General features: G+C 40.6%; 1 protein-coding gene across 1 annotated transcript in view; it reads right to left on the minus strand.

Moving 5' to 3' along the window:
- The window catches only part of MALT1 (MALT1 paracaspase), a 38,804-nt gene extending 27,680 nt beyond the window's left edge, over positions 1-11,124 (minus strand). Inside the window, exons 1-3 of the mRNA XM_026070095.1 lie at positions 10,944-11,124; positions 3,416-3,537; positions 2,062-2,212 (exon numbers count right to left, since the gene is read on the minus strand). Of these exons, the coding sequence (XP_025925880.1) occupies positions 2,062-2,212; positions 3,416-3,537; positions 10,944-11,124 (454 nt within the window). The remainder of the gene's footprint in view (positions 1-2,061; positions 2,213-3,415; positions 3,538-10,943) is intronic.
- Positions 11,125-12,946: the final 1,822 nt, after the last annotated feature.

Raw genomic sequence — 12,946 nt, forward strand, 5'->3', positions numbered from 1 at the left:
AAAAAAAAAAAAAAAAAAAAAAAGAGATCTGGAGAAGGAAAGCAACCCAAGGGAACAGGAAAGAAAGAAAAGAGAAGGTGGGGGGGGGGGAAGACAGCCAACAGTTGAAATAGGAGACTGCAGACCTGGCCAGCATTTGCAGAGATGGTGCTGTCTGCATCATCTAGTTCGATTCATTCACAGGGGATCCCAGCCCAAACGTTGCAGGAAAGAGAAATCATTCATTCAGGGTGCGCACTGCATCCCCCAGTTTACGTTTCTTTGTAAGGATCCTAAGAGAGAAAGTTACAGGAAGGAGGACCCCCTCCCCCTCCCCCCCCAATCCTTGAGTCAAAATTAGGCCTTGGTGATGGACAAATTTACAGTTAGTTTTTCCTACTATTTACAATTCAGAACTCTTTGTGCCTTCTTTTCACGTTATTCATTACATGTTAATATCACGGAGCTCATAACTAGTCAAAGCTTATTAAAATTCCCTTCCATTAAGGTTTTTTGGTTGCCCAAGAGTCACAGAACATAAAGCAATGCACTAGTCTGGGGATACCCACTGCCCTTTAGTCATCAAAATTTCTGCAACTAATGTGAAACAACATATTTTTTGTTTCTCTCAAATTCTTTTAAAGTAGCCATTATGCACCTAAACATCTCAGCTTCCTGGTGTAATCACCAAGATCTAAACCTGCAGCTTTCTGACTGAATAGAAATTGAAGTAGGAGCAAGGGAAGAGCAGAAGAAATCGTTGTTCAGATAAGGGATGGAGAAGCTGTTAGAGATTAAAATGTGAAAAGGTTACCTCAGCTGACATTTCAACAGCCTTTGATCTTTTACTGGAAGACCAGTACTCTCTATCTCTTTTTCTTCCAGAAATAAATTTTATAGGCAGGATGCAAGCGGGACACACCACTGACTGAGGACATGAGGCAAAATAAGCACTCTATAGTCTGAAGACAGTACAGTTGATTTCAATCTCACTTATCTTTAGGGTCAATGGCAAGCCAAGGCTAAGTACTTAATTCAAAAGTTAAAAAAGGCAAATGCAATGCACATATTTATTTAATGCTATTGACTTTTCTACAAAACAACAATAAAAACACACATGCACACCAGCAACTTCAGAAACTGGAAATAAGTGCATGGTATTTGTACACTAGATCCAAGAAGCAAGTTTCCAAACACAGGATTTATTTACACTCTACTACTCTCAGAGATTCCAGATACTGTTGAGCAGACGGCTGTTTATCTTATTTGCTTTCTCCTATTTATTCCATTCTTCTCAAACTACTACTTCTTCCCCATTTTCATCATATATGTTGCAGATGGAGATTATCCCATCATTGAAGCAGAGGTACCTTCATGTTAGTGCCACAAATTCATATAGATTTACATCGGTATATTTGAGTTACCATGTTTTTTCTTATGCAGGTAATAACTGAAAACTAACACCCAAGTATGTTATGAAACCTGTGAAGATGCAGCTCACACCAAGACGACTCCTTTTACCTCATACGTTTCTTGCTTTCATTTTATTTGTGGTAAGGAAAGCAAAAAAACCTCCTTAAGATTCTTATATACCCAGACTGGCAACAAACAGAGAGAGAGAGGCCAAACAGTCCTGAATATTAGGCCAGTGGGGCAGGCTTTCAGAAAAGACTTTTTGTGTCCAGTCACTAACAAGTTACAGGCTTCAGGTGAACAGCAAGATAGTTAAAGAATTGTTTTTCTGGTCCAAGACTCCTCTAAAAACTAAGACAATTCTGAGTCTGTGCTTGTTTTCAATCTGTTCTTATCCACCACTCAGTGGAACTTCCTTTCTCTTCTGCTTTCACGGCCAGCACAAGAGAGCAAGAATTGGATACGACCTTTTTAAATCAGCCCTCTTTCATATCTGTGCAAGATAGCAACCAGGACCTGAGCTCCTCTAACAAGCAGGAGGACAGACTTTCAGAAGACTGCGTTTGTTAGATAAGCATTTACTCAAGGGCTGGAGAAAAACAGATTCAATAGGCTTCAAAGTGCAATCCAGGCAGAGGGGTCCCACTGCACAAGGCTTTTGCTACTCACCGTGAGATGTATCCTGGAGATCACAAACTTCTAGTCGTGCCCACCGACTGAACACAAAGGAAGATTCACTGTTCACGCGACAGATGTAAAAGCCAGAATCATTTACTTTCACTGGATTCAAAACCAGCTCTGGAGAATTACCATGGGGAACCTGAATTACATATGAACCAAGAAATATTTAAGTTTAGACTGTTTTAAGCTAAACCAGGATCAAACATTAGAATATTTGTTTCAGTGTCAGAAACACCAGCCTCAACTCCTCCATTTACATGAAGCTTTTAGATGAGAAAGTCTTGTTTTAAGTATTTAGTAGCTCAGAAACAGGTTGTCTTTCAAGAATAGTTCATATGCTTCTATTTAAAACAATTCTGAGCTCTTAAAAAACAGTTGACAAGCTCTTCCTGAAATTCTTAATCCTTCCCCACAAATAAATTGGAATAATTTCTTGAGTTACATTCAGTTCTTGTCTTAAGGTATATTCAAATATGACCAAGAAACTATAACATTCTGTCAGTATCAGAAAGGTAATTTTTTACTACATCTATAGTGAGAAATATATTTAAGTGTAATGAGCAGGAACTGACTGTAATCATGTTTTTATTTTAAGCCATGGTTTGGATGAGCTAGATAAACCTTTAGAAAGATGGAGGAAAAGGAGTTAAATTTTTCAGTCCTAACAGCAATTTAAAATACTACAAACTTGGTGCATTTTTAAAAACAGTACTTATAACAACATTAAGATAATGCGCATTCACCCTGTAGGAAGACACCCAGGACAAGAAGTATGGGCATAAAGTGCTACCATTCAGATGCTCCAGAGATACCGCTTGCAGGCCCGCCACTATTTTATTAAGAAGTCTGCGACACTGCTGAGTTCAGGTCTTCCACAGCTGATTCTTAGGAGACGAGTTCCCCTCTGTCCTAGACCTACAGCGACTGGCATTTGTTCCTGTGCAGCAGTTTGTCACTGGCCTGTTTGACACTGGTTGGTAGACGGATACAAATAAACCTACAGTCTTCCAACTGTCACATTCCACGATTAGTCTCCAAGGATGAAATGGTCTGCATATATTGAACCATCTTATTGTTTTAGCACACTGACAGGGTCACACTGCTGCATTTATTGAACTTCTATTTCTGTTAGCAGACAGTGAGCGTCTCTCCTTGAATTTGAAAATCATAGCTTTGAAAAAAAATTAATATCTGAAATCTCCAAACGAATATCCAGGGAGAGAAATAAAAATATTAAAATTAGTCCACAGGGTCATTACTTATTATTTTCACCATTAAATATCTATATCTCTATATATCTCTCTATATAAAATATATGTGTAAATTCTGTACCAACTATTACCTCTTTTTCCTGTTTGAACCACTGGTAATGCACAAATGGGTGTCCCGTCGCCCAGCAGCACAGCTTGACGACCTGGCCAGGGAGCACTGCTTGAGAGTCTGGCTGCACAACAATCTTTATACCTTAAAAAAGGATTTACATATGGGAAACTTTATTAATAAACACACCTCAACAATTTAAATTTGCATTTAAATTGTCCTCTGAACAATGGAATTTTCTGTCATTCAATCTACTTGAAAATAATCAATTTGGTTGTACTATATTCACACAGTTACAATTAGTTGTATAACTTCAGGGTATGTCATTCCCTCTTGCTCTCTATTCACTAGAGCAAATGGTATTTTCAATGGCATATGTTCCTTCTGGGAAAAGTATTCACAGTTTTTAAGTGTCTGCTAATTCCCAAGGATTTCTTTGAGGCTTTTATTCTTAAAATATGAGAGAAGGCATAGCCTGAGGGAGGGTTCAGACTAGTAAGAGCTAGTTTAACTAGCTGCATTTTTCTGCGATTGCTCAGACAACCCTGTTAGCTAACACTGGGTACAGCTTCATGCCTCTGACTTCTGTAGAACACGGAGCTAGGGTTTTCTTTTGCCAGTCTGCAAGAGAAGATTTTCCACTTCAGATTGTAAGTGCCAGGAAATACCATGAGCTAAGTGTTGACATCAGTCTGATAATGATCCAGTTGTTTGTTTAACCTGGATCATTCCAGAGATCTAGTTACAGCATGACCCCAAAACAGATCCACTGACATAGCCAAGGTCATGGCGAGAAAGGGAGGAGAGGAAAAAAAAAAAGAAAGAAAAGTCAACTGCAGAACAGAAAGTTTAATCTTGATTTGTTGCCAAAGAAAGTATATATGGACCTAAGACCATGGTGTTCAACAGTGCTGAACCGATAAGCCACCAGAAATCATTAGCTTAAAGTTATGCTATGAATAGTAAAATACATTTAACAACCCTAGTGGGACCACATGCAATACTACTAATTGCTACCAATACTAGTAACAGAAAAAGCACAGAAACAACAAACATTACAGAGGCACTTCATTGCCTTTTCACTACTCTCTGAAATTAAGAATCAGATGCAAAATAGGTACTCGCACTAAAGATTTTGTTGTGTTTGGATTCAGTCTGATTTCCCTGTTGTGGGAGAAGGTAGGTTCCTTCGTTATAGTTTAATGAATGCACACTGCAGAAGCTGAATGTGTAGTTTGGTACAGAAGCATTCAAGACTGGGCAGGGGAGTGAACTTACAGAGTAGTGTAGAGTAAGACAGAAACTGTGTGCAAAAATAGCTGCAAAGAGATCACAAACATCCTGATAACAAGACTCAAGATTATCGTTTGCTCCAACCCTTTTTACTACACTCTGCCAGGAGTTTTCTTTTTGTCTGCTTTTTCTCCTCATTTAGTTTAATAGCTAAGTACATACATCAGAACTTTTTCCTAATGAAGAAAGTATGAGGAGAGAAACTGTATTTGTAATGATTTGGTCAACAGGTTGAAACTTGGGTAGAAACAGGTTTGGTCAGTAGATTGAAACAGAGATTACATGACACCGGGAAATCACACAGTGTTTGTTTAGCAGGGAAGTGGGCTATAGCAGCTTCCTCCACACACAATCTTACTCTGAAATAGCTGACCACACAGGGAGCTACCCCAGAGCAGCTACAGCACTTGAAAATTCCCTGCCTATCTTATTCTAAAATAGTTTTCCTCTATAGTCAAACCCTGAAGATTGCTACCTCAGTTCCTCATTTAACACTTCCTCCAATGCTTTTTTGAGACAAAGGGAGCATGTTCAATACAATTTTTGAGCATCCCAGTCACCAAACGTTAACCAAGACAAACAGGAAGTATACCACTTCAACCTGAATAAATGCACGAGGAAGAAAAATTAAGATCTGCTCATTCCACTTTTATGTTTTAATCTCTCCTGATCTGTATCACTAACATCTCTTATAAGAAAGTAGCTGAGAAAAATAAATTCTCTGAAAAATTAGTATCTTGTGCTCTAGGGAGGTGTTACAACCAAGTTCTAAGAAAACCTGATTCATAATTTCTTCAACGTTTCATTTATTTTCCTGCCAGATTTTTAAAAATTCACTTTGAAGTCATTCATTTAGCATCATACAGCTACTTCCTGCAAGCATCACAGAATTTAACAGGATAAAAAGAAAATCTTCTGGCTCAGGTTTCAGAATGCTTACAAAGATATGCTAATGCTTCTTCAATTTTCCTTGGAATATGAACGCACAAGGTTTACCCTCAAGGACAGGAAACTGACATTTCACGGTTACCAGACTTTCCCACACGCATGACGAGCGAGTGAAGAGTTAACAGGACTGAAGAAGTTTGCCTGCTGATATGCGCAAGGACTGATATGCTCAAGGCTGCGGAACAGAAGAGTTAACAGGACTAAAGAACTCTGCCGCCTGGCAAGGCCGGGGAAACTGCATGGACCCCCAGGGAGGGAAGAAGCGATACGGAGGTGTTGTGGTCTTGCCTTGCTAGGAGGGTCCTTCCAAGCAGACAAACGAACAGTCCTGTGATTGTGAAGCTCGCAAAAGTCAGCAAAAGCAGTGTTTGCCCAGAGCCCCAGCCGTATAAAAAGAGACTTGGGAGCTAAGAGTTTGAGCAGGGATGGAAACGTGACCTGATCATCCTCTCTGGCTGGACCGTGAGTATTCCCCCCCATCCCCTTTTCCTGGGATGCTGGGTTAAGGGAACTCCTCGAGGTTGAGAGCCCTCTCACTAAGAGAGTGAACAAGCTAGCTTTCAAGTAGGGATAAGCAGTGCTTCCAATTAATAGTGCAGTAGCCGACAGTTTTGGGTTATCCTTTCTAAATTAGTAATCGCATTATTTTAATGGATGTTACTAATCGAAGAGCTTGCGTGAGGAAATAAACGTATTATTACGTTACTGTCTCAGTCATTACTACCAAACCTTCATAGCATGACAATGCAGCATAAATTAAGTACTCAGTACTTGACTATATCCCAACTGTTATCTTCTTAGCTTACACATTAGTAAAAATGTTTAACCATTTCTGCAAACCCAGCCTCAATTACTGACGTTCAGATTGAAGTGCCTAAACTGCTGCAATAAGAGAACTGTCTGGGGAAAGGAAATACCTCATTGCTTGTTTCAACCAGCACAACTCAGTGAGGTTGCACAAGGACTAGACTAACACCACAAACTGCGTTATTAAGCCTTTTTCCTTCTTAGCTTGGGAGAAAGGTCTTTGCATTTCAGTCATTTCCAGCGGGTTCACAACACGACAAGATTAAAAAAATGGTAGAAAGGACAGAAAGGTGACCCAAAGAACAGGATGTCTAGGCTTTCTTATTACCAAAAAGGGGAATTTTAAGAATTATTAGTATTACTATTTTGTGTGCTTGGTTAGAGGAAGGAATTCTTTTATGGAGTTAAGCCAGTGCAACAGGCAAGTCTGTAAGCTTGGAGAGACGGATAATTTCTGGGACTCTACAACTCTCTCTCCGAGATCCTTTGGGTCGCCGCAAAACAAAGCCATGTCTCAGCTTGTATCAATACATCTGTGACATAAAGGCACTGAGGTAGTATCATTGTCAAAACAGACCACTCAACAGCATTAAAACTGTACACACATTACCCTGTACACTCAGAGGCTCACAAAGCTTTGTGTCTTTGTAATTGCATAAATTAGGCTGGTAGAAAACAGTCTAACAAACTAGTAAGACTAGCTGCTACATTAAACAATCTCATTGCTAAAGGAACTTGAGCAGCACCCATGCTTCTTTTGGTTATTAGAACAAATGGGTAGTTATGAATAAGCACTGTGACTTCAAGTGCAGGCACAGACTAAATTTCTAAAAAAAAAAAAAAAAGCGCAACCGTCACCAAATATTTAAACAAACCCACCCCAAATATCAAGGGCTATTACTTTTTAAATGATTCAAAACCCCTTTCAGAACAAAACTCTCCTGGTTCCAAGTTTTCAGTCACTCTAAAGCTAGCTACTTCTCCCTAGAGGAGATCGAATCAAAGTAGTGGTCCAATCCATCATGTCTCATACAGTTACGTAAGACATTTATAATATACAATGTATATATAATAATAATTTATAACAAGCAAGAGCACCTCTGCAGTTCCAAAGGGTCTTGGTAAAAGTCTACCAATTGGCTCATTCTCCTCAACGTACAGGTATCTTAACTATCTACCCAGTTTCCTAACTTCATTAACTCACAATTTTGTGATGTAGCAGGTTCCACTGTTTACCCAGGATTTAGCCTTCATTACATATTTCAAAACGCAACTTGATTGTCAGTCACACAAAAACCCTTAACTCAACTATGGCAATACTTGAGACAGTTACAGCTCAAGCAGGCACAATATTTTGGCTGTCAATGCAGCCACTCTGAGTGCAAACGTGAACTAGTCCTATTCTGTATTTTCAGTACTCCGCCACTAACCATCATACAGAGACCAATAAAGATGAACAAGCTTTCCTACCTGCGGTACTATATAGTTCAGGACAGCATATTATCGCATATTCCTTCACCCCAAGTCTTACTCCTACAAGCAAAATCCACCCACATTGACATAACACCAATTCTCCTTTTCTCCCCGGTCTACAGTGGTGCATTTCAGCTAGACTAAATGATCACGTAGCTAAACTACACCTCATTCAACACACCATGGTATATCTAGTACAGTAAGAAGTAGAAGCCTTAACTACATGAAAGAGTTGCAGAACATTGCTACAGCAGTTTAGCTGAAAAATTCCAGGGTTGTTTTAGCAATTGTTCTCAGTCCATGGCTTCTTTTTTCATGCCGTCCAAAGAAAAGAAGGACAGCTATGAGTACGCCAAATAGCTTGCTAGTCTCATTCCCACTCCTCATCTGAGGAGAAGCTTTTGTAGCTTCCGAGAAGACTGAATTTCACCATATCCTGCAGAAGGAGGGCTTTAAAAAGGGGGCCAGGCTGTATTCTATGGTAGGAAGCAGCTTCAGATGCTACCGCATTGTAAAAGCTTTCTGACTCAGGGGCATGTCTGCAGGATACCCACGTGCATTTAGCTGTCATTCCAAACACACAGAACTAGGCATTTTAATGGCTGCAGTGAGTAACCTAGCAAAAAGAGGAACACAGACAGTCCTGTATTCCCCTTTTTCCTCTTATCATGCAGTAAATACATTGCATGTTGTTTCTACCGCAATTATTCACATGCCCAGGTCAGTGTTTTCATTTTCAGTCACTGAAAGATTGAAATCCTCCCACCTTCCTTCTTTTCCCTCTTTTTCAAAACCCTAACAAAGTCAACCTGTGTACACCCCTAAGTAGCCTTCCACAGGTTCAGGGTTATTATCAGATGGACAGCTCAAGCACTTTGAAGGATTATTGCCTTACCTGCACTTTATTTTATATAATTTAAAGAAAATCGTAACCATTTTTCATATCTTGTCTCATTCAGCTGAGAGCAGCCAATGGATTCAAAACAGTTTTTGAGATAGACCATATAAGCTTAGTTTCCCAGTAGAAACAAAACTAACACTCCCACTGGATCATGCTGCTGTGAAGAATGAGGTCAGTTAACTTAGAGTGGTACAAAACTGCTTTCATAACCGTGCCTGCAACTCTCCAAGTTAAACCTGTAGAGAAATGTGAGGTAAGGAGGACTTTAAAGCCCACAGCAATTTGCAACAGACACTGGTATACCATTTGTCAGTTCTAAAGTAGATACTTTCTTAAGGGAATTGACTTAAAACACTTTTGTTTTAACTACCATACTGAATGCTTATACCTTTGTACACGGCACTAAGACATCTTCCAGCACAGTAGTTCTGCAGCTGTAGTCATGATACTGGCAAAAAGCAAAAATTTGCTTGTAAAAACCTAGACCAAGAGAAGCCTAAAACATTGTCGTTATCTCCTTAGAGCTGATTTAGGCACACTGCAGGATAACTACGCTGCAGCGTAGCTACTGTCCATTTCTTCTCAAACAGCATTATAGCTCTGATAAAGTTTTAACTTATATTTAGCTCTCATTTTAATAGCTTGTGACACATCAGGTTACCTAAACTAATAAAAACTGGTCCAGGTGATATAAACTAACAAAATGTGGCCCGACTCTTCCAGAACACATTACAGGTTGTAATGGGAACTCCTTTACACTCACCAGTTAAAGACAAGAAGTACAAGACTAATCCATACCCTTGTGACTATTATGGCATATCAGTATTTGTAGATTTTAAAGTTCAGAACTTGGTATCACCAAGTACTGAACAAATTGTGAAGTTCAACAAGGTTGGTTTTTTTTTGACTCCTTATTAATCGAATTCAACTTTTGCCATTTTAATCATACCAAAAACATTTTAAAGTTTGCTATTTACATAGAAGCAATGGACATAATTTAAAGATCAGTGCCCATTGTTTTAGACAAATAAGACAAATTCTGCACAGAGTTCACAATCTGCATATAATCCAGGACAAAAAAAAAAAAAAAGATAATGGAATAAATGAGGAAGATGTGGGTTTGTAGGATAAAAAAGTTGAAAGGATTGAAGAATTTTAAGCAAAAGCCTAAGTTTGTGGCTCATTTGCTCAAAAATGAACACTAAAAATTGTTCTTCACAGCAGTTCTCAAAGAGGAATCTGAAAAACTGCAGCATACTTCCTGAAACTGATAGACATCCTCTGCATATCAGACACTAAACACACCTGAGGGACAAGCTATAATCCTAAGTACTTAAGGAACAGGTGAAGATGAAGCTTAATAACACCAATTTTTGGTGTTATGCTGGAAGGCATTAATAGCTGGTATCAGCAAAGAGGGGCAGAAAAGATTAAAACCTATGTACATCCCAGCACCATTCTTCAAACTTGAAAAATGAGCCTTTCAAGACCCAAAATGCCTGGAAGCATAGCATAGCTGCACTGTGACTGCCAGGCTTCAGGAGGAAGAAATTTTGATTTAAGGCCTGATGAATGCATTAATGCTACAGGGTGCAGGGCAAAGACGACAACTCATGGTGCAGTAGGAGCCCCAGGGAACATACAAAGTCAGTTACGAAGCACGCTCATTCTCCAGTTACCTTGATACGCCTGAGGGACAGAAACACAGAACCTCAGTATTTTATGTGCCTGTACCCAAGGGCCATACTCTTCAATCCAGTATACATCCATGCTGCCACGAGAAGGGGCAGTCTTGTCCCTAGCTACCCAGCAACTTGCTCATGACTCTACTCTTGCACCAGCACTGCCACTCCTAGTAGTATTCACCACCCATCCAGGTGAATCTGAACGGGGAAAGGACCCCTCCTGTCACTGGCTTGACTCAGGTCGGATTAGAGTTACCATTTTGGGCCCTCCGATCACACGCTGTCTTCATTTGCCACAATATGCACCAATGAATCATGTAAGTGATGCAAATCATGAGAGTTTGAACAATAGAAGGGTTTTTAATCACTGTAGAAAATTCACACACTTCACTGTTTCCCATGTAAAACACACAATTGCTGCAAAAGCACAAATCAGAACTGACCTGAAAGACTGAGACATTGGAGAGCCTCTGTATGCTCCAAGGCCTGCAAGAGCTCCACCAGTTCCACCACAGTACAACCCCTATCACCCAGTAGTTTCAGGAGACTCCAACTTGGACTTCCTTCTGGCTCCAGTACTTTGAGGGAACATTGTTCTAAATCCAGAGAGCTACAAAATAACATGACCAGGACATGACATAGGTCTTTTTAATACATTTTTTCTCACAAAGGAGCTGGGTTAAAAAACAGTTGTAGAAAACAAAATACATATACATACATACATACATACAGAGAGAGGGAGGGACGAAATTCCTAGCTAATTTGGGAATACTTGCAGTACTTCTTTCAAGTTTTAGAAGTCCAGAGGTTATACAGTGGCACCTCCATGGACAGAAAGCAGTATTAGTGAACTGCGCACTACAAAACAAAGTATGCAAGTACCTAATGATTCTGACCAAATGTATTGAGAAGTATTCTACGCTTCACTTTTCAAAGTCTCAGCAGGAAAATTGAGTACTGCTTCCGAAGTAGGCATGTGAAAACAAAAGATGCTGTAAAGAATGAGTCAGGATCTAACGTGAAGGCCCGGGTAGATTTTGATTTTCAGTGTGGGTGTTCACATAAGCCACTGTTGCAGCTTAACCATATACATAACCACATGTATTTACTGCTACAGTTAACTGCTCCAATAAATTCATCACCAGGTATAAATTTTCATACTTTTAAACTTCATTTTTAAGACTTCATGCCCTTTCGAATCACAGCAGATTAAAACAAAGTCTTTGGATAGTATCCAAACACAGATGATAAGAGGATGAACAGAGTTATGGGAAGGGAATGCAAGTTTATGTATTACCACTAAAAAGACTGATCAACATTTCTTTCATTAAATCACAATGCCACACATATCTGGAGGCAAGACATTTTCCCTTATCTAGGGCCAAGCAGACCTTCAGATACCACACAATTTCATAGTATCTTACTGGATAATACAGAGAAAGAAATATAGCCACGGGCCTTACAAAGGGGACATATTACAGTCCCCAGGTTCAATCTCCCTGTATTAACAAATATAATCATGACAGAGAAAGGACATATCTTAATAATATACATTCAGTGCTGCATTTGAAATGCCTCATTTGTTTGAGATATTACCCTTTAAACAAAAACTGAAAGGTCCACAGAAAATTAACGTGAACAGGAAGGGGTCTAGAGAACATGACAAAGAAGGAAAAAGTTGAAGAAAATTAATGTATTTAGCCTAATATAGGCAAGATGAACTGGTGACTACAGCAAAAGGCGATCAAACATTTTCCATATTCTCTGGGACCATCTAGGACAAACGGGTGGCTAAATTAGCACTAAGGAAAGGCAGTTAGGTACTGGGGCATACTTTCCAACTAGGAAGGCTCAGAAGCAAAAAGCACACTACTACTTCTTCACAGGAAGCCTTCGCACGGGGCTAGGCAAACGTCTCCTAGAGATGGTCTACCCGCTCTTCATCCCACCTGCCTCAGCACAGGTGCTCTGACTAGGGCACCCTCCTTCCCGTGAGCCTGCATTTCACTTATACAGAGGGAAGGAGAAGCATTGGCAGCTCCAGCAAGCTGTTGTTCAGCAACAGAACAACTGCAGCGTCCAGCTGCTGCTCCCGAGTCTAAAGCAACCGACGAGCAAAGGCAAATCCACGTTTGCTTCATCTTCGCTGCCACGCTCTTCGATTTCAGCATCGCGACCGCTCGCCGCCAGACGCCTCAGAGCGCAGTGCAGGAGAGGGCTCCCAGACAGGCCGCTACTACCCTGCCCCGTGCGAGGCGCCCACCCAGCAAACCCACCCCGGGGGCCCCTCGGCGTGGGGGCAGCGCCGGCGGCCTGCGGGACCCTCCACCGCAGGAGCCCCCCGGGGCCAGCCCTGCCCTGCGGGGACCCCCCAGTGCCCTCCTCCACGGAGCCCCCTGCCCCTCCGTGAGCCCCCCTGCTCAGGGAGCCCCTCTGCCCCCCCCAC

The sequence above is a fragment of the Apteryx rowi genome, unplaced genomic scaffold (genome assembly GCF_003343035.1).
Source record: "Apteryx rowi isolate R43461 unplaced genomic scaffold, aptRow1 scaffold_304, whole genome shotgun sequence".
Classification (NCBI taxonomy): Eukaryota; Metazoa; Chordata; class Aves; order Apterygiformes; family Apterygidae; genus Apteryx; species Apteryx rowi.